General features: G+C 43.0%; 2 protein-coding genes across 2 annotated transcripts; both read left to right on the top strand.

The window, feature by feature from the left end:
• Window positions 1–45: 45 nt before the first annotated feature.
• On the top strand, window positions 46–14,368 carry ticrr (TopBP1-interacting, checkpoint, and replication regulator). Its single transcript, XM_083666937.1, has 22 exons — window positions 46–1,054; window positions 1,146–1,425; window positions 1,585–1,814; window positions 2,098–2,332; window positions 2,534–2,678; window positions 2,910–3,046; window positions 3,363–3,569; window positions 4,714–4,859; window positions 4,964–5,064; window positions 5,178–5,271; window positions 5,530–5,612; window positions 5,802–6,023; window positions 7,012–7,099; window positions 7,297–7,372; window positions 7,468–7,605; window positions 8,181–8,271; window positions 9,093–9,151; window positions 9,303–9,440; window positions 9,665–9,807; window positions 9,917–12,242; window positions 12,353–12,481; window positions 13,314–14,368. The coding sequence occupies exons 1-22, from the start codon at window positions 389–391 to the stop codon at window positions 13,427–13,429; spliced, it is 5,850 nt and encodes a 1,949-aa protein (XP_083523063.1). The 5' UTR covers window positions 46–388; the 3' UTR covers window positions 13,430–14,368.
• Window positions 14,369–17,774: 3,406 nt separating this feature from the next.
• LOC310802837 (creatine kinase U-type, mitochondrial-like) lies at window positions 17,775–27,367 on the top strand (the record flags this gene model as incomplete). Its single annotated transcript, XM_083667405.1, has 9 exons — window positions 17,775–17,923; window positions 18,764–18,962; window positions 22,407–22,502; window positions 22,772–22,993; window positions 23,426–23,511; window positions 24,519–24,642; window positions 25,886–26,020; window positions 26,275–26,400; window positions 27,254–27,367. 9 exons carry the CDS (start codon window positions 17,775–17,777, stop codon window positions 27,365–27,367), a joined length of 1,251 nt encoding a protein of 416 aa, XP_083523531.1.
• Window positions 27,368–27,978: the final 611 nt, after the last annotated feature.

The raw sequence follows: 27,978 nt of genomic DNA, 5'->3' as shown, positions 1-27,978 counted from the left end.
TGGAATACCGAGTCAGAGGCGCGAAGAGTTTGAGGATAGGGGAATAGTAAAATGGCGAAATTTGGTAGATAACTTGAAATATTGTAAATACAACAAATATTTGATGCGTTACTCTACTCGTCTCCACTTGGTTGGCGCAGGCGTCTGCTCATTCGTCAATCGCTATTTCCTGAAGAGAAACTCGTAAACAATCGTGTTAGCTAAACAAGCTAGTTAGCTAACTGTAAGTGTTCAGCAGGTCATGGCCAAAACAGCTGCGTTAGCCAACAAGTGAACTTCGTGACAAGAAACCATAGGACTAATACGATAACCAAATTCAGATAGATATGTGTACGGGAGCCATCAGTTTTGTCTGCTTGCTGACATAAATGGATGTCACTTTCCAGCGATGGCTTTGCATAACTTAGTCTTTGTTATCGATGTTGATGATCGGGGACCAGGACAAGTCAATGTCACAAGTCCTTCATTGAAGCAGGGAATTCTGCGAATTCTGCTTCATTTCGGATACAGGTATGGATTCGAGAAGGTGCGATGGGGTTACAAATTCTTCCAATCAAGGAATGGACGCAATGCCAACCTCATATCCAGGGGCTCGGATTTCAAAGAACTGCGAGACAAAACCTTTGAGGATTTCGAGGTGGAATTTAAATCTAAATTGGATGCAAGGGAAAAGGCAAGCTCAGTTCAGCCAAGGCATCCTCCCAACCCGGCTGGATCCGTGCAGAACGCGTTGAAAGAGGCTCTGTTGGATTTCCAATGGGACAGACCAGATATCACCTCTCCCACTAAACTATCACTGAGGCCTAGGAAGTCAAATAGAGCTGTCAAGGGTGTTACTGCACTGGAGGATGACCTGTCAGGTTCTGGGAGAAATGTGTTGTTTCTCTTGTCGAAGAGTCCACATTCAAAGGCTGACTTGGGCGACTATGTATCCCTCACCAACAGTGACAGTAACACAGACCTGTCAGACCGTATCCTACCTAGGGGACTCCATGAAATGCTGGTCCAACGTCAAGTTGTCCTTCACTGGGTCGACAGCAGTTCATACCTCCAGGTAAGAAGTGTACCTCCAATTGGAGAGACTCTTATGTCATAATCAACCGAACGAACATATTTTGCTGACTTGTTCCTCTTTCTCATTTCAGGTGATGAAAAGTGAGGACCACTTAGGTTCAGAGAGTCTCTCTGAGGTATTGAGGCAGGTGGGTGGCAAAGTGGTTCATATGGATGCCCTGCTAAACCTCTGCTGTCCTCAGAAACCCTCATTTGTTCAGTCAGAGCTGGACTCCGGCCTCAGCTCACACCCCACCATTTTGGGGAGAGAGGCCTTTCCCTTTGACTCCAGCATTGGATACCTCTTGTCCTCTGAGCGACTGTACCGCCTGGCGTTTCCTGTCGTAGGAGGAGTTCTGCGATGGGGGCAAAGTTTGTGACTTAACTGTCAACTTCAATAACTATTCTGTCCACTATTGTATACACATTAGGTCAAGCAGATATTTTGTCAGTAAATTGTCAGTGGAATATGGCCATCTGTGTTCTAACAAAAATGTCTTCTTTGTGTACTGCTGTTGTTGACCAACACAGGCGATGCTCCACAGAGCTGCAGTGTGACATTAGAGCCTCTGGCACGCAGACAGAGGCCCCTCCCGGTGCCAGTGGAGGTGTGTCTGAAGGGAGTGCTCCAGGACTGGAATGCCCACTCTCTCACAGAGCAGTCAGAGTCCTGGGTGCTGCAGTGTCCCAGTAACAAAGACCACGCCCAGACTGCCTTCCAATGCCTCCTGAGGGATCTCTCTGCTCATGCTCTTCACATGGTTAGTTTCACTGGAACGTTTTAGACAAGGGCCCACACAACCAAATGCTCAGCCTCCATCATGTACATTTATAGCTAATTGACACAGTTCTGCTAGAATTGGAATGTGGTCTTTTCACATGTGTTTTAGAGGTGGTGCTTTTGAGTAAAGGGAGTAGAAAATAGCACGACCACTAGACACTGATGTTTGCTCTAGCAGTTTTCCTGTGTGTTTGTGAGGTGATGCACTCAAAAGTAGAACCCCTTGCTCCCATCTAACCATGCCTATTTTTATGTTTCCCCAGTTTGCGGAGGTGAGTGAAAGAGACCTGCCCTGCTCAGCCATCCTGTCACCCCTCTCAGCCGTCACTGCCCTGCTCACCATCCTCCAGCCTGGCATTGCCCACGTCAACCAGGTCCTAACCTCTGATGTCGTCGCCCTAGCTACGGCAGACGCGTCCACAGATCTGCCTGACGTGGTCAGCAGCGTCCTGGGAGTGGTCTCTGAAATCATGGAGAAGGAAGGGAATAGCTCTGATGGTGAGATGCTGAGGTGTATTTGAGTGAATGCATTGATGCTCTTGAGAGGGCAGTATATTGTACTGGTGGTGAGTAATATGAACAGGCGATTCTCATAGATATTTTTTAAAACCATAGATTCTAAGAAAGGTTTACTCAAAGCTTTTTCATACACTATTAAGATTTTTGTTTTGTATTTCACTCAAGAACATTATTCCTTAGACCAGGTAAACCCCCTCCAGGTTCCCACCTGGGCACAGCAGGAGCTCAGCCATTGGTCCAGCCCACTGACAACAGGGCTGGTTGAGGGCTGGTTTCCTCAATCGAACCAATCAGGAGTCAGCTCCCACCTCATGGAGTCAATGAGGTATGCCCCTGTCTTCAGATCAATCTGTATGTAATTCATTTTCATGCTGATGTCAATGGCAATTTGCACAAAAAGCAGATTTAAAAGCATAGATATAAGGAACTCATAGCCATTTCCTTAATGTTCTCCTCTTCAGATACAGAATGATAACAGATGCAGGTAAACTGCATTAACATGACCTTTAAATTGTTACTTGCAAAGCTAATCTTCTCTGAATGTGTGTGTGTCCAGGCTGTTGCATGCAGTGCCAGAGGCAGTGGATGAGGGGCATGGAGAGGAGCTGTCTGTGGACCAACAGGACCTGGTCAGCAGCCTAGCTGATCTATACCAGACCTCACAGGACCCTAATGACAAGAAGGGCAAGAAACGTAAGTGGTCCCTGTGACATAATTTCTATGTTGTTTGCATGTGTTAAGTGTCTATATGTGGTTATGTAATGTAATGTTTTGATATGGACCACAATCATCTATATTTAATGATTATAAGCCAATGTTATTTATATTTGGCTATGAAATTATGCTTATAACTGTTATAACTAAATGTGTATAACAAGTCCTGCAATCTACATTTAGGTGTGAATTTTAAGGCACTATAGATACCTCCCATTCACACACAGAGGTATTTAGTATAGTCATGTTTGCCTTCTCATGGTGTTGCATGTCTGTTCATTCCCCTGTCCTACAGGTGGTGCTCAGCGCACACCTGTGAGGCAGAAGATGAAGACAATGAGCCGCTCCCTGCAGATGCTGAACGTGGCCCGTCTGAACATGAAGGCCCAGAAGAACCAGGCAGAGACTGAGTCTCAGGGGGCCGAGGGCGGTAGGGGACAGGAGAGGCTGGGGAAGAGACGCTCTGGAGACCGGAGCAAGGCTGGAGGGTCAAACACCCAGCGTAAGTAAGACAGGGGATTCAGTGCCCCTCCTGGAAGGGCAATGTGTGGACTAGGCATGTCGCGATGCACCGGTTCTATGGTAAACCACAGTGTCAAACTCTTAAGGTTATCGTACCGAAATAATTTACATCCTGTAACGGTTACCGGTTCACCGGTGTAACTGCTCAATGTACAGTACTGCTAAAGCTAGTGCCAGTGTGTTCCACAAGCGAAGAGCCAAGAAGACGACAACCAACTCATTATCAGCTACTTTTTTAACTTAATTTAGACGCTGTGCCAATCACAACGCAAGGAATATCAGGTGAAATCTACGCTGCTCTACTCATTGCTCAAGTGTTCCAGCGAGCCCCATAAAAATAATATAAGAACTTGATGCACAGTTCGCTTTAGGGCAAACATGTAGGGACATGATGTTTTAATTATATACAGTATAGTACATATAGTATAGTACATGATCATACCATGCTGCAGCTTGTGGAACACAAAGGATTTACGGTAGAGTGGAAAGAGAGAGTAGCAGATCAGCTCATGTAGAACGGAGAGGTTAGGAGAGGGAATTGTTTAAATATCAAGAAATAACTTGGACCAACTTATTTTAAAAAATATCGACCTACTCTCACACCGGTTGTTGTATGGGCAAACGGGTCAAATGACAGGTTATTTTCATCTTTGGTGATGTATATATGGCTACCTTTTTGGGATTCAATGCTCTCGATTGTAGGGAATGGCTGATACAGGTGTTTAATAAAGAAAAAGTGCCCCAGCTTCCAGAGAGCCCCTTCTCAACCAATTAACTAAGCTAAAAGAGAAATATGTGCATTAAAATAGCATATTTCATTGATTATGTTTTTATATTTTTTAGAACAAAGCACTGGTCATAAATGCACTTATGCAGTTAAAATACTGTTCTTTCAGTCCACACTAATATAAAACCGTAATAAAAAAACATGGTTACCAGGCACTTCAGCATGAAGGTTGTCATACCGTCAAAATCTCATACTGTGACACCCCTAGTGTGGACCCATACACTGAAATCATGATTCAGCTTCATCTCAGATCGAAAACCAAGTACTATTCTGTTGATTGGCAGTGTACTGAAAAAAATAAACTAGTACATGAGCTTCTCTTGCATGTCTTCATCAGACTTCCAGAGTGAGGCGGAGCTGCTGTCCCACCTATTATCCAGTTATGACAAGACGGTGGCAGACAAAGGCTCCTCCCTCCTCACTGAGGCCCAGCGCCTTTTCTCTGCTATCAAAACATTCCTGACGCCCAACACAGACCTGGGGGTAAGACTGCGACCCAATCCCAATACCTTTTATAATGCATCATTTTACAGTCTCGGGAACATGTCTTGACATACTCTGTGCAACTTTACCTCTCTGCCCTGCAGGCCCAGACCCCTCTCTTTGTCCAGCAGCACCTGCTCAAATCCAGCAAATCCATCCGGCAGTTTTATGGAAATGCTCCCGACGTTGAGAGCAAAGTCAGAGAGTGAGTGTCATGTTTTTCTTTGCTACTCAAGGATATAGCTCAATAGCTCATACTCTTCCCAGTGATGTATGAATAGAGTTTTCACCATATATCCATGCTGCTGTGCCTCGCAGGTGTCAGCTCCAGTCAGTCCTCAGGTTTGAGATGTGCAGAGTCCTCCCGCCTGAGCAGCCTGACACACTGGAGGTGGAACAGATGGTGGAAGAGGTTAGAAACATTGCAGCTAACCATAGCCTGCTTTTACAACCGAAAGTGCCTTAAAGGGATAGTTCAGGTTTTTGGATGTTGTGTGGCTTAATGCTAGCCCCCTGAGCCAGCCAAAGAAAGCTCAAGAATGGAATTATGACTGAAAAAAAAGTGTCTGGATGAGCTTACAGCACTCAAAGTGGAAAAAGAGCTCTAACATCCAAAAACCTGAACTATGGCTTTAACATATTTATTAATGATCATCTTTCCTTTCCCCAGGTGGCCGATATGCTCCGGATCATCTCTCTAACCAAAGACCCGGTGTACCTTGCCAAGTTCCTGCAGGATGAGGTTCTCCCAGGGTGCGTCTTTTCCTTTTTAAAACGGAATTCGAACCTTCGGGGTAAATGAGACAACCACCTTGTGTGCGTCTCAGGAGTCTGTTAAGGCCTCTTGAGTTTTCTCAGATGAATGAAGGGAGAAGAATATTCTTCAGTCCATTGAGATGCACCCCTAGTTCTTATAACGTAGGTGTGTTTTGTTTCCGGCAGGTTCCTGAAAGCCATCCCTAGAGTCCTAGCGGACGTCTACCACAGTCTCGGCACACAGCTGCCCGCCAGCCTGATGGCCGTCCTGCCCTGTGACTTCTTCAGTGACGAGTCTGTGGCCAAGGACAGCGTCTCTCCCTCCTCCCCGCCACCCTCCACCGTTGACAGACTGGCTTCTGACAGTGGCCTGCAGGACCTGCGCCAACGCTCTGCCAGCAAGAGGAAGTGAGGCACCTTGGACTAGAGAGACATGATGCTTAGCGAGGGTTTATCTTCTAAATAGGTTTTTTTTTTTTAGGGCATTTCTGCTTTATTGGGATAGAGACAGTAGAGATTGACGGGAAGGATGAGAGAGAGAGGAGGGATGACATGCAAGGTTGAGGGTCGGAATCGAACCAGGAACCTTGCGATTACGTGGTAAGCGCATTAGTGTGCTACGCCACTAAGCGCCCCCATAGGGTTTATCTGCTGTAGTGCAGCTGAGTTAGAGTTTTAAATTTCAGATCGAACCCGACAGGCTCAGGCTGTGCCGGACTAGATGTTCGGACAATTACTCACTGCGTGCCTCCTGCTCTCTCTCCCTCTGCTCTAGTCAGCGATAGATGCACAGCAGCAGCACCTATTGAATTAAATGTTTTTGTTTTTGCTATTTTTGTTATATCTAAGATGATGTTTCTGTCAGTCCTACTGAATCGTTTTTTTTTTTTTTTTGACAAACATCCCCAATTTGCTAATCTTCGCATTCACCTAGTAAGTGTATTAAACCAAATGAAAGCATTATAAACTCGGCTGCGTGAAGCCTTCTGCGCTATTGGCATCCCCAAGGTCCACTATAAAGGCAGGTGCAGTAAATACAATTGTTGATAGTAACTAAGTTTTTCAAGCATTCTCTCTCTCCACTCTTCTCATCAAGTAGCTTTCTCCTTTCTTTACTCCGCAGCACTGCAATTTTGCTGCTGTGTGCAATGGATAAAGGAACAGCCGTTTTCTAGAATTCTGGCTTTTTCTTTCTTTTTCTTTTTTTACATTCAATGTCTTCAATGTCGAACTCTTAAGCTGTGTGAAAATAATTAACTTTTTCCTTTTAAAGACAATGTAACAGCGTAATAATCTATAACCGTGTTCCTTTGGTGAGGTTTAAGAATGTGTGTGTTTGTAAATGTTGCGATAGCTAATCGTATAATTCATATAATTCTCCTCTTGTGTATTTCAGGAGTGGGATGCTTACTCGCCATCGAAGCATGACAGAATCGTCTCAGAGTCTTCGGCAGATAGAGATTCCCAGAAAGTCCTCCAGAGCGGTGAGCAGACAAAACAATGACTGTGTTTGTGATATTCTCAAATTGAATATGGCTTCATAGATAGAATGTAATGGATATTAGTTGCAGTAGCTCCGGTTGTGGTCCAGTTTAACTAAATGCACATTATCGACTTATTAACCCCACATCGTCACCCACATTTTGACAGCATGTTAAATTAGATCTCTACATGTGAACAGGCCAAGCCTAAGCACTGTGTGCCTGCGGAAAAGACAGCTGCTGAACCACCACCACCACAGAAGCAGGCAGTGCAAGGTACAGGATGTTTTGCTTCCATCGTACATCAACGTCCTCAATATGTCTAGGTTATAAACTCTTGACTGATACAGACCTGTTGTGATAATCCACAGAGGTCACTAAGGTCAGGAGAAACCTGTTCAACCAGGAGACCATTTCCCCCTCCAAGAAGGCCAAGATGCCCAGGAGTCAGTCAGTCTCGGCCGTGGAGGGACTGAAGCGCAAGCGCTCACAGACAACGGAAGGTGGTGGTAAAGACATGTTCATAACATTCCCATATACTGCATTAAACTAGGGATGCACTGATACCACTTTTTCATTGCTGATTCTGAGTTACAGCTGTATACAAGCGCTGTTTGTGGATCTGCCGTGCTTGGCATCGTTTTTGTCCATCTAAAAACAGTTAACACCATGCTCACGCTTGGGACTTGTAACTTATCAGTTAAAGACCCCATTTCAAAACTGCATTAGAAGAAATGCATACAACAGGACTGAATTATGCCATACAACGTTTTTATTTAATTCCAGAGTGCAGATCGAGGCGGAGGGTTAGGGTTAGGTGTGTATCATCTCACATGTTTACAAGTTCTTACTCCATGGCACTGGATCAGTAAATAACATTCCCTATCTCCGATTCCCGATCCAGTATTTTAGCCCAATATCGGCCCGATACGATCAGTGTATCTCTAATTCTCACCATACTCTCCATTATACTACATTACAGTATACAGTTAACTCCAGAATACAGCGAGATTGTATCTCTAACAAATTAGATGTTAAGAGATGTTGTAAGCACTTTGACTTACTGATGAACTCTGCTTTTCAGAGCGCCATTCACTCTTGACAAGGAAGGTAACAGAGACACCCCTTCACAAGCAGGTGTCCAATCGTCTGCTGCTCAGGCAGAGGATGGGCAGGTAAGTTGTAAATCATACAGTCAGGGCTCAAAACATACTTTTTCACTTGGGTAGCACCAGTGCTCCCAAACTAGAACATTTAGGGGCACCACACATTTCTTTAGGAGCACCCCAAAAAGAATTAGGAACACCCCCTCAAAACAGGGGTTTGAGTAAACAACGCTACAGATAAGTGTGTAGTAGATCTTTTATAGGCCTAATAGATATGAGGGGTGAGTAAAATTAATGACAGCAGAGTTATAAAGTTAATTATTAATTTAATCATTAATGTTAATTAATCAAATTCTAATCATCTGATAATGACACAATCTAAATTTGTGGCCATATGACATTATTGTAATTTTGCTGCTATTAAAACCTTTGCGGGGTGTGAAAATATTCAAGACGGGACAGAAATGTGATGCAAAATAAACAAATCTGTGAATTTCTGCCGCTATCCTCTGACTGTCAATCTAAAGGAGCGTTTTCTTAAACATTAACATTCAATCTCCTTTCCCCCCTACATTACCTAACTAATCAAAAGCTTCAGTTTGAGACATTTAACGTGTGTCAAGGAGGAGGCAATTTGTGTCAACGCATTTAGTACTGCTTCTGCAAGTCATTTACTGATGATGGTCACTTCCAAATAAAAAATCTGGGTCCCACTGCCAAATATTTGGCTGCAAATGCCACCATTTTGGTCACAATTTAGAGACCTGCATACAGTTTTTATGGAGTCATGAAGAAACATCTCACACTATAGATTAATTATCTGTTAACAGGGAGGATTATCCAAACAAACGGACATGGTGAAATGTTCTGACTGTATTTTCATTTGTCAGGAAGTCTGGTCCGACAGAAGAGTGCATTGTAGAGGAGTCACCAGTGAAGCCTCTAGAAGGTCAGTGACTTATGCTATTAGTGGACACTTTGTATCTGGAGAGTATCAACTTTGTATGAGAAACAACAAAGTTTGCGTTTTTGAATGACAAGAAAGTTATCAATGTTTAATTATGTTCTGAAAGATACATATGCGCTTTTGTGTCACTCAGACCTGAGGAGGAGTCCAAGGTTAAAGAACTTTGCCAGGAGACATTCCCACACCTTCTACTCAAGTTCTCAGCCTCGCTCCCGAAACCTGGACAAGGCCCTCTCCTCTTCACAGCTCCCCCTCAGCGACAGCAAATTAGGTAAATAGGTTTAACATTTTAAAACACTATCATCACATGGATTTGTGGTTATGACACCTTTTCTTATCTGTATTTATGGCTGATACATTGACTGTGGAATCTTCCAACTGAATTATGGTGATCATTTGTCCAAAGATTTGTAGTTTTTTTTTTTTTTTTTTTTTTTTTTTCAGTTTCTGTTGTTCATCTTCATCAGGGGATTTCTCTCTCTCTCACTGTTGTAGGTGGGGTTAACCTGTGGACAGTCCGGTCTCCTGTACGCCTTCTGTTTGGAGCCACTCAGTCCCCTGGGCGTGCCACCACCCCCACAGAGCCCTATGCTACCAGGGCCAGTAGGCGTAAGCTGACCACAGAAGACGTCTTTGAGGTGAGTTTTCCACTATCTCAGTTGTCTCATACCAATTGAAGAATAATACTCCATACCATTAATTAGTTGGCTGAATTGCTAGAATGTTTTTTATATATTTTTCTTTCAGAGTCCCAAGAAAACCCCCACAAAGTCACCAGGAAAACATGGCAGGTCTGCTAGGGGGAGCAGGACACCCAGAACTCCCCAGACCCCCAGGTCCTCCAGAGTCAAGGGCTACTCTGTCTCACAGAGCCCAGTGGCAGGGCCCTCTCTGGGGCCGAGAGGAATGAACCTGAAGGGCAGTCCCAGATCTCCAGCCAGGAGGAGCTTAGTTCTGGAGACGCCTGAGAAAGAGAGCCCTCTGAGGAGCCCACTAAAGGGCATTCTGAGGACCCCAGTCAAGACTTTACTAGAGTGTATGTCTCCAGCTGGAGCTTGCATGCTCCAGAGTCAATGTTCTAGAACCCCCAGGAAGAGTGTAACCTGGTCACCGTCTCCAAGGAAACCCAGTGTAGTCGAGTCCAATACGCCATTCAAGGTGCCCAAATCACCTTGCCTCTCAACCCGTATCTCTGAACGGCTGCAAAAAACACCCAATAAGTTCTGCAGCCCGCTCAAAAGTCCCATCAGTAAGCCCAATATTTTCAAGACCCCAGAGAAGAAAATGCACAGAAGTTCCCCCCAAATATCTCTGTCAAGAATCCCAGAAGATTCTGCTGTGGTCGATACTGAGATAAAACAGGAGAAAAACAGGTCATCATTGAGGCTTCTTAGACAGATGAACACACCCGTTAAGGATGAGCAAGCCCCCCCTGTTGTTGCTCCTGAGAAAACCCCTTCCCCTGCTTCCACACCACCTCCTGACCAATTCTCCCCAGCCACACCAAACACCAGAACCCCGAAGAAGAGCCCTGGCCCTACTCAACGTATGCTCACTCGCTCTGGAGGAACCCCTGTCAAAGACTCTTATCCCACATCATCACACAAAGGTAGACTTATACCATTTAAAGGCACCTTGATTTTGGAAAGGTTAGATACGTCACCAAAGACTCCCACTAAAACCCAGCAGAATAAAACCACAAATCCCACCACCACTGCTTCTCCTAGTAAACAAATTACTAGGACCAGGTCTGGCCAGGCTGTGAGAGTGTTGACAAGGCAGTACCAGAGATCACAGTCCAGTGAGAGTTTAACCATCTCTGCTAGCAGTGGCACCTATCCTAAGAGTGAGACCAGCAACACTGACTCAACAGTCCCATTGGATACAGACTCTCAGGAGAGAGAGCCAATGTCTGAGTCCTCCCAAAACTCTGATGGAGAGAGAGAGGCAAGGTCCAACACAGACTCCCACCCCTTTGACTCATCCCAGTTCAGCACTGCCACCACTGAGGACGAGAGCATCGACATCTCTGATGCTGCTGTGGTCAAGACTCAGCTGTCTGGAGGCATCAAGATGAACATCAGCTTTTCCAGGAAAGCCTCCAAGTCCAACAAAGTCTTTCAGTTCATGGGAGGCTCCCCCAAACCTCCCCTTTCGCCTGAAACCACACCTGGCCGAAGTTATGGCTTCCGCCAGACCCCCGACCGCCAGCAACGAGAGGCAGCAGCCCGTTTGGGGTACTCCACAGAACCGCCACGGTTTTCCACCCCCAGGACCTCTGGAATCCCTGGTCGCAGAAAAGGGCTGGTCACTCCAAACCCCCTTACTTACCAAGTGGAGCTAGAGATGCAGTCATCAGGACTGCCTAAGCTGAAGTTCAGACGCACAGACTCCTTCTGTAACAGTGATGGGGCTGCTGACGGCAGTCCTAGATCAGGGTCTCATACTCCCACTGCTGGCATGAAACCTTCCCAGATGGACAGCCCCCTCGCCCTCTGCTCTAAACACAGAGACCCTGGCTGCGTCTCACCGTCCCTTTGCATCCACGGCACCCCTGCCAAGAGCACACCAGGGAAAGGTGGTAGCATCCAAACCTACATCTGCCAGTCCTACACCCCAACACACCACCCTGCAGGGACCATGTCCCCCCTGGGCATGGCCGAAATCATCCCCCTGACCCCGTCTCCACAGAGCAGGGGGAGGTCCACCCCAGAGAGTCTCAACAGCTGGCCCCGCAAGAAGAGGGCCCAGACGGGGGTGGTGGGGGGCAAGGAGCGCTGCCTGAAGGGGGAGCCTGTGATAGAAGAGATGCTGGAAGAGGCTGAACTGGAGGGAGTCTACAGGTTGCAGGATACTGAGGACACAGATGTCCTTCCGGATGGCAAAGCCACACCATTTGGCCTGACGTCTGGCCTGACAAAACCCTCTCCTGATAAACAAGCAGATACATCTCCTCTGGACCAGCTGGAGGACATGGACTGGATGGAGAGCTTGGTTCAGCAAGTTGATGGTGGTGAGCCTCTGAAAGGTGAAGATGTCTCCTGTACTACAGGGAAAGGAGATGTCCAGTCAGGTAGGCTTTAGTAAATGGGTTTTTATCATGAGAGAAGGCTGATTTCCAGAAATGGTCAAATGCATCTTGTGTCAATTCCTGATTTTGGTTATTTTGTTTACGCTTGGCAGCGGTGACCCCACCCAGCTCTAAGGTGAGAAAACCTGTGTCTGCCTGTGGGATTCTAGCCCTTACTCAGTCCCCCATGTTATTCAAGGGGAAATCAGGCTCCACCACCAAGAGAACCCCTCATTTCAAAGGTGAGATTTTGCTCAGTGTTAACTTGGAAGTAATGTTGTTGTTTTAATTATTTATTAGAGATGCACTGATCTGATACTGAGCATCAGTATGCTGGATCGGGATTTGGAGAAAGGGAATGTTATTTACTGATTAAAAACATGCCAAACGCGTGTGTCGTCAACTGAAGGCTGCACAGCTAAGATGACACGCATGTGCGGTGACAACAATAACAACCATGGCTGTCTCAATCCAAATCCCTGCTGCCTCTCTGTCTGCCTCATGCACGGAATAGACGTGACTCTTGTTTTTAGGCTACCAGACACAGTGCGTACAGCAACGACTAATGATTATGCTAACACGAACTTCATAGGTACTTCTATGATGGTAACAGAGTAGCTTGCTAGCATCAGGGAGCAAAATACATCAAGAGGCTGTATTTTCATACAAACATATTGTCTATGTATTTCAGAAATTGTAGTGGAAGAAATCCTAATTTTCACTGCTCTCCGCCTCGGTCTGTAATCTGTAATTAAATACATGCATGTGGCATAATTCAGTACGGTTGTATGCATTTCTTCTTATGCAAAGTTATGAAATGGGGTCTTTCATCAATATGTTAAAAAAAAAAAAAAAAAGCTTTTTATCGGATCGTTACTCGGTATTGGCCGATACTCAAAGCTCAGTACTTGGGATCGGCATCAGCAATGAAAAAATGCATATTCTTTATGGCACCAGAGACGGTGAAGGCAGTTTTTGTATTCAATATTTGTTGTTTGTTATAAGGCATTACTCAGAAAGTGATGATGAAAAATGATGTTAATCTACTGGTTATCTGTTCATTTTAATTTGTAGATGACGCTCCTTCCCACAAGATGGTGGATTTTGAGGTAGAGCGCTCCCCCTTCAGCCAACCCCCCAGACGCTCAGCCACAGGAAAGACCTACATCAGGAAAAGACTACTGGACTGAGCAGCACTGGCTTGGCAGTTTCAGAATGAACCCATGAGGCTCTTGTATGTGTAGCTCTCTAAGCCCAATGTTGACAGACAGGGACTCTTTTAACAGTGGGCCCAAATGTTTTTCAGATTTGAAGCTTAAAAAAAAAAACTGTGAAAGTGTTGTTTCATCGTGTTCTTTGAAAACTATTTTGACACTTCCACTTGACGGCTTCTCTCCCAACTTTATTGATTGGTTGATTGCTGTTTTGAGCTGGTGATTTTATCAGTCTGTGGTGATATGTATGTGCTCAAGTATTTGCTTGAGTTCTGTATGATGAATGTTTTCAAGTCAACTGCCATCACTTTTATTTCTTTTTATGGATGAAAATGTGTGTACAACCATCCAGCAATCAAGTCACAACCTGAACTTTTTAGGGTAAGGCCATGCAAACTTGATTCATTGTTTAATGGATTGATTACTTTCTAGTTATTCATTTGGTCAGGTATGAGCCACAAATTCATGGCGCTTGCTTTCAACGCGAGCCGGTGGTGCAATAGAAAAAAAATCATTATTTTCAGAAACTACAGTGAATTTCCAGCCAAGGTTCATGGCTGTAGTTTTTGTTACACACAATGACATCATAAATTCCTTAGGAATATTTGTTCCTTTTACATATGTAGTCACTGATATGATGCTGGAGATAATGAATGTAATGTTCAAAATTGGTGACGTGTCCCTTTAATGTATTTAATAATCAGACTGAAATGTAGCACAATATTTCTCAGTTTTCATGTTTATGATACTTTTATTTTTATATTTCTTAGCTCGCTTGCCTCACTTTTCTGAAAATGAAATCTGTTAAACAATATCAACTTTGCATGGCATTATTAATGTTTGTTTATTTATTGGTTTGTTTTTTTGTGTGTTAATTCCATAACATTACTTTGAAGTATAAGGAAAGAGTTGATGGCAAACAAATGTAAATATGTTATATATTGTGAAATTAATTTGTAAATAAAAATGAATCTCTTTTAAATAACAGTAACTCAATTCTGATTTGTCTCATTGCAGACAATTTTAAAAAGATTTTCAGATAAGCATAACCAGGCAAGATACATATTTTTCATATTGTTTACCCCCTTCTATCCAGATTAGGGTTAGCAGGGGGAGGTTGCATTTTTAGAAAACTGCACTTCAGACGTTCTTCGTCATTGGTCAAGAAGTAAAGCAGACTTTACTGAATCCAAAGTGAACAAATCAGTCAAGGTTTTCCCAGGTCATTGCGCATGACCTCATCTATTATCCTTTACTTTATCTGTATACACATGATAAAAGGAGCCTGATAGTCTTACCTGGTAGGCACCCTCTCCGGTCCAAAGGTCGGTACTGTAAAAGTACAGCACCCTTCATGTTCTAACTGTACATGGTAGATTCAGTAATACACAGATATGAAATCACGTTTAATAACCTAATAGTTATATGATCCTTCATTTATGATCCAATTATGCATTTATCCAAATTATATTTCTATGGTTTTCCATCCATAGTGTGCTACAAAAATGATAACTAGTAAATTGGCTAAATTAACAATTTTTGATTTCTTGTTTGGCATTGTTTGAACTGGGCACCTGACATATGGAAACAAATGTCCTTGCATGTGATAGTTTGTCTCTGAAATTTCCATTTTTGCACTTCATCCTTTTTTGCAATAACCACCTCATTTTGCAATGTCCAACTGTAAATTGCGTCTTGTATTTCCCCCTGTGAACTTTGATCAGAATACGCCTATAATAAGCCTGCTATTTCCTCCTTTCATGCCTTGATCACTGAATTATCCCCTGAAACCAACTAACCTCTCAGAATACTGCCAGTTTTTCGACTGTAATTCTCTTGTTTGTTCCACGTGATGGCGTTAAAGTATGCAGACAGTTTTAAGCAAGGGATTTTCTCTCAATGAAGCCCGCTCAAACACCATGACGATGGTCTTCAAGGAGATTTGGCTGTGTGCTCTTATTAATTTGGAACTGTGTCCAGCTGAATGATACGCTATGAATGCACTATTGTGCATTTCATTCAACTCTGCGCAAATGTTTTACCGAAACTTTTGGGTATACTACGCATGAGTAGTAATGTGTTTGTGCATGCCTTAATCAGTGGAAACATTGCTAAGATGTCTATCCGAATTGTCATGGAACACTCAAGTGTTTGCAAAGATTCCCAAAAGTATATTTGGATTGGGAGTTAACTCTCTTGGTGTTGTGGCTAGCGCGGCCGGTTTGTAAGCGAGAGGTTGCGAGTTCGATACCCGCTTAAGGCAAGCTACTCTACCCCGCCGTTCGCTACAGTACCCTCATCATGGGGGACAATTACAGTAAAACATGTCTAGAACGCAAATATTGACGTCTCCACTATGGAGATTGCTGCCAATATTAGCGTTAGAACTGTCGAATCTGCATTTTTGGATTTGTTTCAATTTTGGCACTAACATTCCGCGTGTTCATGGAGAAATGATTCACAAATCCATTTCAGTTCAGGCCATCTCCGTTCAACTATAACATCATTGCTCAGCCTTTTCATAGCGCCCGTTATCATGGTTATTTGACTGCGATGCACTAGTCTGAGAAGGTGCCGTTAGTTCTAGAATTCTGTGGTGGAATTCCCTGTTTTTTCCGTGTTTAGTTCGCCTGTTAAACTGTTACCTATGAAAAGTTCACTGTGAACTGATTTTATTGTACTGAATAAAGCTTTGCTAAGTCAATGATCATCATTTCAACTGTCAAGCTAGTCACTTCACTAGCAGTGCTGTAGAGTTTGCAATGGAATTTACAATTTCTAAAGACAAACGCCAGCTAGATTAATACCCTCCTTGATCACTATGTTTAAGAGACAAACCGGGATATACATGTCTGGGACATTTCGCAATACACCATGTTGCACGGCTAGGTAAATGGTTAGGGTCTTAGGGTCATCCCAAGGACCCTACTTGGCATTCACCTGTTGCATAGCTGTCATTCTGTGTTTATACTTCTCACAAACGACGACAACGACCAAAATTATGTCGGGCAATAATGGTGTTCATGATGTCTTTACGACTTGTGTGTCAAGTGTCAGTCACCCTCTGGGTATAAACTGCAGTAAAAATGTATAGTATAAACCAAGTCAACGCAAAAGGACGTTTTGCAGAAGCCTTTCCAGCCTACAGCTTCTGCTTAGATGTTCTAGTTAAATGAAGATAGTCAACGAGGACAATTATATATAGATATATAGAGACTATAAACAAACGGAATGTCAGTGCCAGAATTCTGTAAACAAATTAAAACAAATCCACAGCCATAATTTGATCCGCAAATGCAGACTCCACAGTTCTATTGCTAAAGTTGCATTGAAATGATTGCATTCCTACACAAACCTTTTTAAAAATATATATATATATTATTCATAACTTTGGAAAGATGTTTGTCACTGCTTTCGTTTTCGTTTTTTATTCACACATCGTGACATTTGTTTGCAAATGTAAGAGCATTTATTAGAGCCATATTTACAAATCTTTTTGCATGTATTAAAATAATAGGTTGCAAATACAAATCAAGAGATATTTGTATGTGGATAGTAAATTATATTTGTGCATCCAAATGTCCAGCAGTGCTGGTAGAGGATTCACCGTTTGGTTAGATATTCTCTGTAATTGCACGCATTTCATTAGGGCACACACCTTAGCAGCTAGTACAGGTAGGGCTCAAGGGTGGCTTGGCCCCTGCCCCTTTGACCTGCCAGTCACAGTTTCGTCATCACTCATCATCACAAAAAAAAAAGGGCAGAGTATCCACAAAAATGTTTTAAAAAGGCAAGGAAAATCATTCCATATCAAATATGATTTATTTATTTTAGTGTCCCTAAAATAGCCCCTGCCTATTATAAACTATCTGCACAGCCCTGTACATTAGGCTAGCTTACTCAGCAAGGGTCGACGCGTTTTTTACAAATCACATGATCGAATTATTCAACCGCGCATCCTTGCGACATCCATGACCATTTGGGCTGGTCTTATGTGTAAAACCTTAAACCTGAAACCCTTTCACGGTATGTGCGGTATTTGCACATAAAGTAGGTCCTTTCACGGAATGTGCACATGAAATAGGTCCTTATTTGTCACCTCTGTCTGTGGGATTTGAGAGAAGGAAGGGGGAGGTAGCCGACAATATGATCTACTGTATATACTCATGAACGCCTATTGCTGTATTCACTTGGATTCCTCAGCATTCACTGCACGCACCCGTCTCCTTACTCATCCTTTCTTTCTGGTTTTATCATTTTAGAGGCGAATCATCACCAAGACTCTCCTCCACTCATACCTACATCTCGAACTGTAGAAATAATGGCACACAACTTCGCCAGAATTTTGTCCTCCAAACGAAATGTTGGAATACTGTCATTAGTTGGAGCCGGGTCTTTGACAGCGGGCTTTTTGCTGAACCGGGAACATGTCACTGCCGGATCGCAAGTACGGAGAATATACCCCGCCAGGTAACACGCTTCAGGTTTACGCACTCCGTTATTCCTTCATGGGTTGTCTTGTCAATTTTAAACTGTGTGAGAGAGTCGTGGGTTATTGTCATACATGATAGAATCATGCTGGATTAGATTGTATAGGCGTAGCCTTTAAAACAATTGGGGCGAGAGGATGAGTCGTTACATTTCAGCAGCAGTGGTGAATGAAATTGGTATTTCCAGTCAGTTGTTTTTAATAGTAATACTGTTCTTATCAGTGACAATTGCCACCAATGTTTACTCATGAAATGTTATTGGGTTGACTGGGTTGCGTCTCGTATCATTATAATACATAGTTATAGCCTACTAATTGCGTATTTCTGTGTGCATGTCCTACAATTAATGTTTTCCCAAACAAAATTCGCATTTACTGTTGTGCTCAAATTTGAAGTAGGTGTAGTCTATATTGTCCAACCTGAAGCCGTGTCTCCCGGTTGTATGATTATGAAGCCGACATGTATACGCGCACATTCAGATTAAACGAAACCAACCACCAAATGCAAACTTCACATGATGGTGCCTGGAGGGATTTGTGGAAATCTCACTGTAGCCAATGTAAGCTACTGTGATGTTTCTGTCATGACAGCGCCCTCTGTCAGGTGTAAACACGCGCGCACTACATGCAAGAAGCCAGCCACTAGTATGAATGTCAAAGACAGGCAGGCAGGTAGGCTGGAGAACGCCCTTAGTGCTTTTATAGATGTTGAGTATTGTTGCAGATTTTTATATAATATTTTATGAGGTCATTATAACAATGAAAACGGTTGTTTCTCCAATGGCGACTGGCAATGACTAACTTTGCCTGTGCCCCGACAGTGCGGAGTACCCCGACTTACGAAAGCACAACAACTGCATGGCCAGCCATCTGACACCTGCCATCTATGCCAAGCTGTGTGGCAAAGCCACGCCCAATGGCTACACCCTGGACGAGGCCATCCAGACAGGCGTGGACAATCCCGGGCACCCCTTCATCAAGACTGTGGGCATGGTGGCAGGGGACGAGGAGTCATACGAGGTCTGGGAGCATTAGTAGGAAGGGGCATCAGCGTTAGGCAGAGTTTTCCAAAACGCCAACTAAATCCTTTTTGGCCGGCCACTTTTTCAATATACGACTTTTAATTTACACGTTTCAATCCTACGCAAACGCGTGTAGCTTACAAACGCCTTCAATGGGTTGTAGCTGCCAATTACAAAGCAAGCGATGACACACCTTGCTGTTTGTTGGTCTGCTGTCTGTCCCGCTTCTCGCGCTGCTGATGCAAAGGTATTCACGAGAGAGCATCTGTGTTCTGTGAGCTCAAATAACCAACAATTTCCAACATTAAGACTTCAAAATAAACGCGTTAAGAGATGTTTTTGCTGAAAGAAGGACACGTTACCGAACATAAAGTATATCATCGTTTTGATCATTAAACTATATTGGTGCAATTTCAAGTAATTTTACACATGCCTATTATATTTGTATAAACTGGACTGTACGGAAATATTTTGTGATAATTTCAACTCATCTTTGATACCAGTCTACTTGGCAACAATTCTTAAAATGTATATCAGGCGAGTTTATCAAGATGTGTCTTATCAAATGTTGATAGCATTTTAATATGGCCAACCAGCTCACAGTGTCCTATCTGGACTGGGCACCTAAAATAGACTGCAATATTTTTAGATTATTTCAACTCATCTCTGGTACCAGTCCACTCGGCAACACTTCTAGAATGTAGATCAGGTGAGTTACTTCTTCAAATGTGGATATACTTTCTGTTAGGTAATTTGTCATTATTTCAGCAAAAATAAGAGAAAATATTGTAAAAAAAAAATATCTTTGGTGGTAATGTATTGAAGTGAACGATGCATTGAGTCAAGTAATGTGCAATATGCATGTCTTTCTATTCAATATCACAACTACCCATCTAGCTTCCCGAGCTTCCCACTGCTCTTCCCACTGCTGTCATGACTGTAGAGTCACTACCTATCTTCCTCCGTAGATTGAAGACCCATCTCTTCAGGCTACATCTTAACTGTCCCTCCTAAAGACATTTTCATCCCCACTACCCCCCTGTACAAGTTTCTCTCCTGTAAAAAATGAAATGCTTCTAGCATTGTGACTGCCAAAAGCCTCTGGTCCTACCATAGATTTTTACTTTTTCTTATGATGACTGATGGATAGATGATTCACATACTTAAACAAATGTATTTGTTGTAAGTTGCTTTGGATAAAGGCGTCTGCTAAATGCCATAAATGTAAATGTAAATGTAGTCAAAGCAGCCTATTAGGTGAGTACATGCATGGTTTTGAATACAGCATCAATATCTCTTCCACAAACAAGTGGGCTGGCACACAAGACAGGCCTAATGCCTTATTAAACATATTCAGTATGTTACCAATGTGGGAGGTAAGCTAATTGAAATATATGAATATTAATTAATTAACCTGTGTATTTGGGATGGAATTAAGGTTAGGATATGCCAGATGCCACCAAAATATGTAACTGTAAATAAGTGTGTGTATAGCAAACCAAATTGTCCAGTTTTGCTCCCCAGTTGACTACTACATTAATTTGGCTGGCTTCTACTACTTCTAGTGGAAACCTCTGCTGGTCAATGCGGTGAAGGAAAATTTTGGGTGAAGCTCAAGTTGTAGAGCACATTTCTGGACTGAAAAACAAACCCTTTCGGCTAAGGGGTACCAATACATTCAGATAGACTAGAGGGCTAAGAAGATGATCATAATACCACTAGGGGGGCAGAGACATTTCTTTATTTACCTTTTTTGGTATCACGTCCTAAATGAATCTGAGCCTCCACTTTGCATTTTTGTGTGTGGGTACCTATCATTTCCATAATTACCTGAATACTAAATGAATACTGACACAAAAGAAAAAGGTCGTTGGGGACATGTTTTTTTGACAAAGCCAAGAAGAATTGGAAGATTAAAAGAAACTATCAGTTTCTTACTAACACTAACAATCATCCCGCTTGAGGTCCACACATTCTATTAAAATCATCTATGCTTAATCTGAGTATGGAGAACAGACTCACCAATTCCCCTGTCCTGTCCTGATTTAGACTGAGGCCACTGCACCAGATGGGGGTTGATTTTAGGTTGGAGTTCAAATTGTTGGATTTAAGGCTGCCCTATGGATTAACTGGTGGGCTAGACATATACAGTATGTGCCACTCCCCTGCATCAGCCTAAAGAACATGTAGTATACTGCTAGGTTGTCTAGTTTGAGGAATAACATTGGTACAATACTTAGATTTTCCGAATTATAGTGCCCTGCTTAAGTAATGGGACAGTGAATTTGCATTTGTTCCTCTTTTGGCTCTATACTCTAAACGTTTGGATTTGAAATCAAACAATTACTATGAGGTTAAACTATAGATTCTCAGCTTTTTTTTATGGTATTTGTGGAAATATTGGTTTCACCATTTAGAAATGACAATATGTTTATACCGTCCCTCTATTTCAGGGCACCAAAAGTAATGGGACAATTGACTTGACAGGTGTTTCTGGTTAGTCTGGTGTGTTCCATCACATTATTTGTTCAGGCATAAGAGAGTTGTCAATGTCTAATATGGTTTCTAGGCTTTGCGTTTGCCTTTGGAATCTGCTATTGCTGTCTGGCAACATAAGGTCCAACGCGGTGTCAATGAAAGAAACATAGCCAAAACCTTTTGCTTGCCAAAATCAACAGTTTGGAACGTCAATAAAAAGAAAAAAAAAGCACAGTTGACCTTAGCAATCGCAAACGGGCTGGTAGGCCAAGGAAGACTTCTACAGTGGATGACTGAAGAATGCTCACCATATTTAAGAAAGTCCCCAAAACAACTGTGACACTGTCCAGAAGATAGGCGTGAATGTGTCAGAGACTACCATCTTCACTGCAATGTACAAACCACTACTTATCCTCAGAGTCTCGTGGACAGATAAGACAAATATTATCATGTACCAGAGTGATTGCAAGAGGAAAGTTTGGAGAAAGGATCTGCTCAAGATTTACAGTTTACCACATCATCTATGAAACATGGTGGAGGGGGTGTTATGGTTTGGGCATGTATAGCTGCCACTAGAACTAGCTAACTTGTTTTAATTGATGATGTAACTGCTGAAGATATCTAGCATCTGGTAGGGTCAATGGGTCACAGACTTCAGGCAGTTATTGCATTGCATATTTGGACAGTATATTAATCTGTCCCATTATTTTTGGTGCCCTGAAATAGGGGGACTATGTCAAAAAAGTGAAACCAATATGTACATTAATACCATTAAATAAAAGCTGAGAATCTATACTTAATATACAGTAGAGTATAGAGCCAAAAGAAGACAAAATGCTTCACTGTCTCATAATTTAAGCAGGGCACTGTATTCCCCTCCTGTCAGCTCATGTGCAACAACAAATTGATATAATACTCATGTATTGGTATGTTATATAATAAGATATATTTTGGGTGGGTTCAGGTGTTTGCAGATCTCCTGGACCCTGTCATCAAGGAGAGGCACAACGGGTATGACCCTCGAACTATGACCCACCCCACTGACCTGGACTCTAGCAAGGTAGGTAGAGGTGGTGAGGTGCAACTCCACAATATATACAATACACTGATGTAGCATCAGGTAGACATCTGTCTATCATCATTCTGTCAGAAACACAGGACATGTTCATTTTACTCCAAATTGTTGCCCCCAATACAATGTAAAGCTTTGAGTCTTTAGAAAATGTAAAGTACATAAAATTAACTGAAATATCCACTGTTTGTACTATACTGTATTATAATATCTATGTCAGTTCATAATGTTTATCTATAACGTTTCTTCTCTGTCAGATCCATTCAGGCAACTTTGACGATCGCTATGTGCTGTCATCGCGGGTGAGGACGGGCCGTAGCATCCGGGGGCTGAGCCTGCCCCCCGCCTGTACCCGGGCCGAGCGCAGGGAGGTGGAACGGGTGGTGGTAGATGCCCTCAGTGGCCTGCAGGGGGACTTAGCGGGCAAGTACTTCAGCCTCACCCAGATGACCGAGCAGGAGCAGCAACAGCTCATTGACGTGAGTAGTAAAGCCACTGCTATACCTTTGTAACTGTACTGTACTGTACTGAACATTTATTAGTACTGTAGCTTGTTAGACCCTCCTACTAAGCTTTTAAAGGTAGACTAAAGCCAGGCGGACATTGCGATTTTCACAAACATAGGCGATTCCAACTGCTGGGAGGGTCATATACATCCGTAGTGTCTGCCTGGCTTAAGTGATATGATCTGGGCACAAGCAAGTGGGGCGACTACCGTCAGAGACAGCTAATGCGTCCACCAGCCTTTTTGTGATGTGGCAATCATGTTGCATTGCCATGCTCATTAGGTAATAGTCTTTCAGATCAATGAATCAAAGGAGAGGAAGCCATTTTAGACTATTGAGCTGCACCCATGAACATGTCTTCCCTTACATAAAACAGCATTTTGTGTCTCTCCTGTGTTCATGAAGGACCACTTCCTGTTTGACAAACCCATTTCCCCACTACTGACATGTTCTGGGATGGCTCGCGATTGGCCAGATGCTCGTGGTATCTGGTAAGCACCACTTGATCCTAAATACTAATCCTCAGGGAAGAGAAAGATAAACATTGATGATAATAGACAGTTGATGTATTGTTATAACAAAACATGACAGTTTCATAAGTAGTTATTACTTTCTTCCATTCTACAAGGACCTACTCCTTATTGTCGTTTCAGTTATCACTTGCAAACAATTTGCACCACAGATTACCATGTATGAAACCTTCCGTCCAAATTCTAATTAAAACCCAAGTAGTCGTTTTAATAGAGACTCATGAGATTTCTCCACTGAGGGTTTTCAGATCACAGTGCCCACTAGCTTGTAGCTTCTCCACAATGAGCCATAGAGGTGCATTAGCAATGCAGACAATGTCCACTCAGCATTACATTTCAGACGATGCCCAGAAATAGCCTGATGCTACCGCTACCCAGTCAAGGCTGGCTCCAGGATCAATCACCAGACTCCCTTCCCCTGCCCTCCAATGCCCACAGCATGCCAAGTTGCCAACCTCTCTTTAATAATTTATCCTCCCGTTCTCTATATCCATCCGTTTGACAGCTCCCGCCCCCCCTTTCATCCTGTCCTTTGCTCTCCCCTCTCCAGGACTATCCATCACCTCATTAAAAATCTAACAGTTTTGGGGAGGTCATCTGGCACATATAATGCAATGCTAAGTGAAGGGATGCAGTGTTATATCTGAACATTATCACTTCAGCTATGTGTACTTGACATATAAATAATCTAGCTGGTACAATGGAGGATTTTAATGGAGTACTGTAAATCCCATCTGAGATTACAAGGGCACCAAGCACTCTATATCCTTCCTAGACCTTTCAAACCAACGTGATTATTGACATTAGACACAACCACCACTATGATTAGTGGTAAAAGAGATCAGTTTCTCAGATATACACAGTGAATAATCTGAGTATTGATTTAAGAGTTTTAAACCCTCTTTGCTCTATTGACCCTTGCTTCTTCTTTCCTTTGATCATTGCTCCACTCATTTGACTGTGCGCAGGCACAACAACCAGAAGACCTTCCTGATCTGGATAAATGAGGAGGACCACACCAGGGTCATCTCCATGGAGAAGGGGGGCAACATGAAGAGAGTGTTTGAGAGGTTCTGTACAGGCCTGAAAGCAGTGAGTGCACGCACACACACACACACACACACACACACACACACACACATATATATGTTCCGCCATAGATTGAAAACCCATCTCTTCAGGCTACATCTTAACAGTCCCTCCTAAAGACCTCTTCACCCCCACTACCCCCCTGTACAAGTTCTCTCCTGTTAATAATAATAAATAAATAAATAAATAAAGGCTTCTGGCATTAAGACTGTCAATGGCCCCTGGTATGAGCATTGATTACTTTGTCTTATGATGTCTGTTGGATAGATGATGCACTTACTTAAACAAATGTATTTGTTGTAAGTCGCTGTGGATAAAGGCGTCTGCTAAATGCCATAAATGTAAATGTAAATGTACATATACAGACACATATTTGCGTAGAGCCTGGGCAATGATACAAGACAACCTTGGCCTATGGATTACGGTACAGTAAAATAGGCTAAGTCTCTGAGGCCTCCATCAGTTATACAAGTGTTTTCTTTGTGTGTTTATTTTCCTTTATTCCCCACCCTCCAGCAATCCTTACTCCCAAATAGACAGAACAACCCCTCCCTATATACATAAATTAATAATAAAACTTAATATGTGAACATATATGTGTATTTATATGTATATACTGACATGTACAAATACAAACACTTCCCATAAAATGTACATTCAAAGGATAGGCATCAATAAGAGGAGATCAATTGCAAAGGAAAATAAGATTTAAAAGATACGAAAAAGCACATAGAAATAGAAAAAAGGTGGAGAATAATGAATGCTTGAATAAAAACTGGGGCTACTCTACTCAGTGACTGTTGTGGTGGCTTTATCCAGAAATGTCATAAAGGTCTGCCATGCTCTAAGGGATTTATCTACCAATCCACGAATAGCATATCGGATCTTCTCAAGCTTGAGAAATAACATAATGTCACTCAGCCAGCGGGCTTGGGATGGTGGGGCAGTTTGTTTCAACTTAAGCAAAATATCATTTTGCGTTTACAGAGAAGAAAACGCAATGGTGTCCAGTTGTTTTTTAAGTAGAGACTTCAGGGGTGATATTTGCAATCGTTCAACAGGCTACAAATACTTTCATTATTTATCTAAGTGTTCCAAGTTCCCCATTACAGACAGATACAACAGATGCCAAATGTCAAGCAAGGACTGTTATTAAACAGGATTAATGGCCACACAGACACACACACACACACACACACACACACAAACACACACATTCAAATACTTTCTGCCTGTGTGTCCTAAGGTGGAGAAACTGATCCAGGAGAAGGGCTGGGAGTTCATGTGGAACGAGAGACTGGGCTACATCCTCACCTGCCCCTCCAACCTGGGTACAGGGCTACGCGCTGGAGTACATGTCAACCTGCCCAAGCTCAGCAAGGTACAGCCCTACTACACTCACTCACTCACACACACACACACACACACACACACACACACACACACACACACACACACACACACACACACACACACACACACACACACACACACACACACACACACACACACCTGTACCTTCACACCACGGGACCAGTAAAAACCCCAAATAGCAACATTTCAATCCTTATTTGACTTTGGAATGATTCTTGCACCCACACCCACTAACCCCGCCCCTTTCTACCCCCACTCTAGGACCCTCGTTTTTCTAAGATCCTGGACAACCTGCGTCTGCAGAAGAGAGGCACAGGGGGGGTGGACACCGCAGCCGTGGGCAGTACCTTCGACATCTCTAACCTGGACCGTCTGGGAAAGTCAGAGGTAGGGACCACGCTGTCACAACCTGGGGAAATCTCAATTGTCTACAATGGCTTCCTTCTCTTTTGTCTGCACTAGCCTACTATACAATTCAATATAACTTTATTATCCCATATGGGATTTTTGGGATTTTTAAAAAAATGTTTATTAACCCAGCCACCACCCTGAACAGGTACTTTGTTTGTTAGATTTGTTCTTACAATTTTTTACATATACATTTTATCTACATGGTACGTATATGGGAAAACTTGCTTGGTCATTGTGCAAGGATAGGATCATGAGAGGATAGGTGAGAGCAATATGGAGGAAAATCAACCCATGGTGTTTGCTCACAGTTAAACGTGAATGAAGGAAAGCATACAAGGAGAGGAAACCATTTTAGACTATTGGGTTGCAGACATGGATTGTACTAGAAGGCTTAGAAGAGGAGAGAGACTGTGGTTAGTGCTCTGGCTATTGTCTGTCTGTGTTGTGTACCTTCTTGTGTAGCCAGTCATGCTGTCATGACTGTCTGTGAGTGAGAAAGAGAGTGACATAGATTAAGGAAGACAAAGGGACTATTCTGTGCAATGACTGCAGACATAGAGCAGGGTTCCTCACTACTGGTGCCGCAGAGCTGTACTGTGTACCAGACCTGGGTATTTGAGGTGTGCTTGACTTCTATATATGCGATTTGTCCCAGGTCTTGTGTAAACAGACTTTATGTCCCATCCAGCATTAAGATAACTGAATCAGCTTTTTAAGGATTAGCTAATTAGTTGGTGTGTTGGTACTGGGTTAGAACCGTAATGCTGGTTTACAGCATGAAGGCGAGTGTGAGAGAATGACAGAGAGAGTGTGTGTGCGTGTGTCTCAGGTCCAGCTGGTGCAGACAGTGATTGACGGAGTCAACTATCTGATTGAATGTGAGAAGAAGCTGGAGAGGGGCCAGGACATCAAGATCCCCCCGCCCATCAGCCAGTTCAAGTAGACGAACCTCAGCTAACCCCCCCCCCCCCCCCCCCCCCACACACCTTGCCCCTTTCCAGATATACAGACCTCTCTGTCTCATCCCAATCAGAACCATTGATTTATAAAGAGTTCAGTTCAACAATATCGGTTTGAGGTATAGAATTTCAATTGCCGCCAATTGGCACCAAATGTTGTAAGACAACAGTAAAAATGCAAGTCAGAATGCTATTGTGTGAGCCAATATGGCCGCCAGTTTACCTAACTGTACATGTATGGCTCTACTCACAATGTACTTTTACAATGGTACTCCTGCTACTCAAACCCCCCCTGCTAAACCTGGCACTACTACAGCATGTCTTATACTCATAGCGTCTGATACTACTCCTCCTTGTATGTCTCTTCTCCTTTGTATTTGGATGTGGATGAACATGACTAATATTGTAGCCTATACTAGTACTAGTAATAATCCATACATTTGTGGTAGTATACATCCATAGTGGATTGTGTACATTACATTTAGTTGTAGTTTACTTTACAACGTGAATGGATTTGAATGTAGAGCAGCTACTGTATGTAAGACTGAAAAGACTCAGGTTCCTTGGAGTTTGTAAGCTGTAGTTATAAGACACG

Source organism: Argentina silus (assembly GCF_951799395.1).
Source record: "Argentina silus genome assembly, chromosome: 3".
Lineage (NCBI taxonomy): Eukaryota > Metazoa > Chordata > Actinopteri > Argentiniformes > Argentinidae > Argentina > Argentina silus.
Note: the sequence above shows the minus strand (reverse complement) of the source record. Positions and strands in the feature narration are given on the sequence as shown.

Coding starts and splice junctions, on each gene's coding strand:
- ticrr (XM_083666937.1), top strand. CDS start 389: ATGGCTTTGCATAACTTAGTCTTTGTTATCGATGTTGATGATCGGGGA. Junction 3,047..3,362: donor TGACAAGAAGGGCAAGAAAC/GTAAGTGGTCCC, acceptor CCTGTCCTACAG/GTGGTGCTCAGCGCACACCT. Junction 6,024..7,011: donor CGCTCTGCCAGCAAGAGGAA/GTGAGGCACCTT, acceptor TGTGTATTTCAG/GAGTGGGATGCTTACTCGCC.